The 6,000-nt window shown below is 40.5% G+C and overlaps 1 protein-coding gene across 13 annotated transcripts in view; it reads left to right on the plus strand.

The window, feature by feature from the left end:
* Positions 1-5,406, plus strand: part of LCLAT1 (lysocardiolipin acyltransferase 1) — a 121,196-nt gene extending 115,790 nt beyond the window's left edge. For all 13 annotated transcript variants that reach the window (XM_030035390.1, XM_030035392.1, XM_030035400.1 and 10 more), the window contains one exon: positions 1,162-5,406. In XM_030035390.1, the coding sequence (XP_029891250.1) occupies positions 1,162-1,670 (509 nt within the window). In that variant the 3' untranslated portion in view covers positions 1,671-5,406. The remainder of the gene's footprint in view (positions 1-1,161) is intronic.
* The last annotated feature ends 594 nt before the right edge of the window (positions 5,407-6,000 follow it).

Genomic DNA, 6,000 nt, shown 5'->3' on the forward strand with positions numbered 1-6,000 from the left:
GCAACTGGAGACAGCTTTTAGTCTCCAATTCTATTTTGCCCCGAGCCAGCCAGCCAAATAAAAACAGTGGGATAAATCACTGCTGGCAGAACTTAACAGTTATGCAACATCCAGTGCACCATGCACCTATTTTTAGATCAGTTTTACACTAGCAGAATTTACTTTATGAAATCTAAAAAGAATGTCTGTTCAGAGGCCGGGGTATAAAGAGGGTATTTAAAAAGTGCAAAAACATTTAGTACAAAGATGCGCTAGCAAACCCCACTTTGGCAATACTGATATCCTTCCAAGAGCGTTGGCTCGATCAAGCATGGTAATGAAAAGTAGAGGGGGTTTTCATCAGTATTCCCTTGAATTTCTAATCTGCAGTTGCTTTTTAAGTGGCTAACTATACTTACTTTACCCAAATAGCTAACTGTACGTGGTTTACTTAAAGCTAGGCTTCCTACCATTTATGCTGTACTTTGTCTTTACCAGCTCTGGAATGCAGTAAGCAGCAGCTCACCTCCTTACAGTACTGGCTGGTCAGATTTAAAGAAATTGCATTAACTGGAGTGCTCTGCAAAGCTGGCTGAGCTACAGAGATACTACTCATCCTTTGTGAGATACCAGAGATTTAATGAGCTCCTGGTATTTAGCTGGTGTATGTTTCACATGTGTCTTCTCAATCTTTGGTGAATTAGGATTGTGTATGCTGTTTGTTCCAGATCAAACTGAATCTTTTTCAGTGTTCACAGGAACATACACTAGGGTGTATTTCGTTAGTTAAAAGCAATTTCGGCTTGCAGCACAGGTATGAATAACTGAAGATTAGTCTCACATACTGTGCTCTTTATTCAAGACCAAATGTGCATCTTCTCTTTTTTAAATTTGACTTTATCCTCTTACTCACCGTTGTAATTCTACGTTAGTTTGTACAGTGTATAATTTTGTTCCCAAAGTTTTTTGCTCAGATGCAGAACAGATAATGATTGGGAGAAGTTTGACCTTTCAGCCTTTAATGATTGTAGCAGATAAAACATACTCTGCATAGCTATCCCATAGTATCTTTGGGATTTCTGCCAAAATTTGGACAGTTTTCAATCACGCCTTGAAGTGACTTAGTGTTCTGACCATTGCATGATCTGTATTGATCTTTTTTCCGCCAAACCTTTCTTCTAGGTGACAATCTCGATGCTATCCATGACATAACTGTGGCATACCCCCAAAACATTCCTCAGACAGAGAAGCACCTTTTGAATGGAAACTTCCCAAAGGAGATCCACTTCCACGTCCAGAGATATCCCATAGAGACAGTGCCCTCTTCTAAGGAGGAGCTGCAGCTTTGGTGCCGGAAGCGTTGGGAAGAGAAAGAGGAGAGACTCCGACACTTCTATGAAGATGGAAAATGCTTCAGTACAACAGGGCAAAGCGTTATTCCACCGTGTAAATCTGAGCTCAGGGTCCTCACGGTTAAGTGCATCTCGCTCCTGTATTGGACGGTGTTCCCACTGGGTATGCTTGTGCTGCTGTACCTGTACAGCTTTGCACGATGGTATTTTGCAGCCATGATCATCTTTTTTGTTGTGCAGCAAAAGATATTTGGTGGCCTGGAGCTAATTGAACTCGCTTGTCATCAATATTTTAGAAAGCAACAGAAACTTCACAACACGAAAATAAAAAACAATTAGTTCTGGGGTAGAGAAAGATGTAAAAATAGGTGGTTTTGAGATGTCCTGCAAATTTTATGCACAGGGAAGAATTTTTGCATGAGAATTGTCTTTTACTATTGCCATTGTTAGACATTTGCACTTGATTCTGTGAAGAGAAAGAAAAATGTTAGTTATTGGTATACGTGAAAATGGTAGTTTTTATCTCTGAATGTAATTTCAACATTGCTCTTGCAAGCAGCTAGCAACTGCATTCTGCTGTAATTAAGAAACAAATTGCTGGATTATTGAACAATCATAAGGACGTTAATAAATGTGACACGCACTGAACTTTCATGTAGAAACCCAAACTGTCCAGCTAAGAGACAGATGTATGATTTCTGTATAATCACATTGTTGTAAAGTAAGCACCAGATTTGGAAAGCTGGTAAGTTTAACAATGTTTTGATGGTAGGTGGAAGTTGGAGGAGAAGTTGTTCTGTTTCTTTTTTCTATTTCAAATATTCAAACTTATTTTAAAATAATATTTTCCTATAAGCTTTTCCAAACACTACTGAACCTACCACTATTCAACCATTCTGGCTTGGTCACTCGGAAGGATTTCTAAGCCTTGCAGTCTTGTGCTGTAGTACAGAAAACAGTGCTGGCTCTGCCTCCATTTAAGTCTTAACTGATTATTTAATAGACCTATGCAGCTAAGTTTTGATTTGTCACTGTTTCATACTGTTATTTGGTCTCCCTGTTAGCTGTGAGAGTCTTGTTCCTACTGTAGTATACAGAGCTGTGGGATAGGGGAGCTGGTTTTTTGTTGTTTTATTGGTGTTTTTTCCTCATAGAGGCAAAAATAAGTGTCTCTGAGTAGCTGGCAAATGTTTTTCAACAAGGTCTCCTTGTAGACATTATTTGATTGAAAACATTTTATTTATTTTTCAGAGTAGGGAAGATATTTTTTTTTTTTTTTAAAGCATTTATTTTGGTTTTCACATTGCTTCCTTAGGCATTTCAATTGTCCATCTACATAATCAGGAAGACTGCTTGTTCCGTGTGTGTCAGCCAGACATGTTGAAATGCATCTGATGCGATGGTTGTCTCCTTATAGGTACAGGAGATGGGGTTTGGACTTATCACAGCACAGGGAAATTGAGCTACATCTTCCCTTTGCATCTCCTTGATTGCCTGATGACATCATTGCTTTTCCAACCTCCTTCATGATTTTTTGGGGGTTCTTTTGGGGCTCCCACTATAACACTTTCCCTTATTTTCATGACTTTCAGAAAATATGAAGGCTTAAACTCAGACAAGGCACTTTCAAGTGTATTCTTTGTCGTATATAATAAAAGTAATGTTCATGTTCGCATAGTAAAAGACATGAACATTGCCGGCTCTTAAGAGACACTTCATGTTAGGTTTGTTTGTCAACCTCAAAAATGTTAGACCACTTTATCAACTGTATTGCTGCGAAACCTTCCTGACTTACTAAATATTTGTTGTTTATTGCATGAAGGCTTGTTTGAGCTAAACCGAGATGGCCTGGCTCCATATGTTGGGTGGCATTGCCATGAAATGTGAAAGTACAGAGTGCAAAATGTATCTTGTACTATGCTCAATATCTCAAGTATTGGGTCGGCATGGTAGACACATCTGTCGTCTTCTAAATTACAACACTAAACATGCTGTCTGTATCAAAGGCCATTTTTTGAACTAATCACCAGCCTCTATTCAACTGTCCCTTGCAAGGTGACAAGTATTTTTTAATCTATGCTTATAATAACTAATTGTTTATTATGTGGAAAGTACTTGAAGCCATCTGTTTTACTCTAATTTTTTTAATCCCTTTTTTCTTAAAAATAAATAAAACTAGGTTTATATTTAGGGTTATGTTTCTTAATGATTTTTTCACATTTATATTTGAGTACCTGACGACTGACAACTGGTGTTTCATTGTCACAAGTGGAAGGAGGTCCTTTCTGCACTATGAGGACTTTTTAAAACTTAATTCCGTGACATCAAAGGCATGGTTGCAGCTTACATCTACATAGCCTGGTTTTCGTTCGCCTAATACTCTGCTTTGGTGCAGTTCCCTGCACATCCAGGTAACTCGCTGCAAGGGAAAACCTAAAAACCTCGTTTATGGTTAATGCAGAGGAGACCTAAAAGGCTTCTTCTAGTCTGTCCTGAGCCACGGCTGTGCATTCATACCAGGAGTAACCATGGCCAGCCTACTCCAATAGCCTTAACATAGTCTTCAGAAATTACTTCAGCAGACAGGTTATATATGTTGGTGACGTAAATACCAGCTACGCTTTTCTCAGTCGTTCAGAGAGCTTTGTGGTGTCATCAAACGTATCAGAAACATCAGCGTGAGTCTTGGTTATGGAGCAGTGAAAGATTTACGTCTGTGTGTGATTAGAGTTGGGCTCTGAAAATGAAATCAAATGCAATCCATCATTGACCCTTACAAGGGGTTTTCTCCCAGCTGGAGCCAAACACGTAACCTACTGTAATGTGGTAAACATCCTGCAAATCTGTAATTCATCCCTCTCTCTCATGTATTCAGATCAAAGAGAAAGAATAATCTTCTTGTCAGCTGCTAATGTCACGTTTGCAGTGCCTGGCTCCATGATGCAGGGCAGCACGTGGTAAGTGAAGAATCCTCCTCTCCCAGGGAGGTGTGTTAGCTTTGTGACTGATGTAAATTTTCAGATTATGTGCATCATTTTCCAGCTCAATTAGAAATGCAAGACAGGGGAGAAAAAATTGAATAAAAAGAAAAAGGTTTGTGGATATAGAAGCTTCTTTGTTTAAAAAGTGGTTAAGGAACTGGGGGAAGATCTTTCTATGAATGCTTTTTTTTCCTCTTTGGTCAAAATGTAGCTTTTTCCTCAAAAGGTTCTAATATACAGGGGGTTTTGAGACTGTTTTGTTCTTACCCTGTTTCCCTATTCAGAGTACACTGAGGTGGCACTTAAGGACATGGTTTAGTGGTGGACTTGGCAGTTTTAGGTTTACGGTTGGACTTGATCTTAAAGGTCTTTTCCAACCAAAATGATTCTATGATTCTATGCTGGGTAAATCACTTTGAAATGTTGTCAGTGCTGTTAGGTTAAAGGTGCTAGTACTCCAGGAGTCACACACCCCCTCTTTCATGGAACACATATTGGCACCGAGACTCGTCTCACTCATTAGCACGTTTGTCATGGCTCACCTTCTCTTGTAGTTCCAGCAGCCGCAGTAGACAGAGCAGTGACTACTCCGTCTGTGGGACCTACAGGTCTTGCTAGGTCTTGCTTATGTTATTTGAGATCAATGATGTGCTTTAAGGATATTGCTTTCATTTGCTCAATCAAATGTTTCCTCATCAACATCAGGGGTTTCTTTCTTTCTGCTCAGAACAGAAGGTTGAAGTCCTGCCATCTGTGTTTGTCATCAAGCTCATCTAGGTAGCAGGATGTCAGACCAAAACATTTCTCTCTTGGCTTCAAAGTTGCAAGGCCCGAAGCTGGTCTGTAAGGTGTTGTCTTGATCATACAAAGTGTAGTTCCTAGTTTTGTGCATTGCATCAATCTGTGGTGTTTAAAAAAGATCGTGTTTTTATAACTTGATTTTATATGTACACGGTGTGAAAGGAAACACCAGGATACTACAAACCTACAGAAAGCCTTAGTTTTCAGAGTTCACTGAGTCTATTAGAATGTTTTAACCATGTACCAGTTACTCTACAGCAACAATAAAGACCTGAAGCATTGCATGTGTTTAATTTTGCCGTTTTCTTTTTACTGCGCGACATATTCTGTATGCACCTGTAAGGAGCAAACCTTGTCTTCAATCGTATGGCTGACCATTGGGCAGTCCGGTGTCCGGCTCGACCCGTGGTTTGTGGCTGTTGGGGTGGTACATCTCCCTGCTCTCCATGGGAGGTTGGAAAGGGGCGGCTGGCTGTACCTTCCCTTCTAGTCTCTTCACGTAAAGGGATGCAGAAGCCTCTGAGCGTGCGAGACGTACAGCTCAATTTTAGCCTTGCTTTGCTGCTTAACCAGCGTTGCTTAAGAGCAAGCTGTTGCTCAAAAGAGCATGTTGGGTGGTGATACGTAGGGGAGTCCTCCATTTTAGCTATGTCCTGTTACCACCCATGTAATGACTGACACAAGAAATGATCTATGGCACGGTTCACGTTCCTAGAGGACAGGCTCCTTCATTTCTCTGTCTGTTGTCCGAATCCTAATCCGGTGCGGAAGGGCAAGGGCTGTGTTCCTCAGGAGCTGTTGTGTTCCTCGTTACCTAATGGGAAATAGCCTTGCTGTACTGCCACACCCCACAGCAGCCCGAGCAAAACACCTGCATCTCCAGCAGG

This window comes from Aquila chrysaetos, chromosome 13 (assembly GCF_900496995.4).
Source record: "Aquila chrysaetos chrysaetos chromosome 13, bAquChr1.4, whole genome shotgun sequence".
Lineage (NCBI taxonomy): Eukaryota > Metazoa > Chordata > Aves > Accipitriformes > Accipitridae > Aquila > Aquila chrysaetos.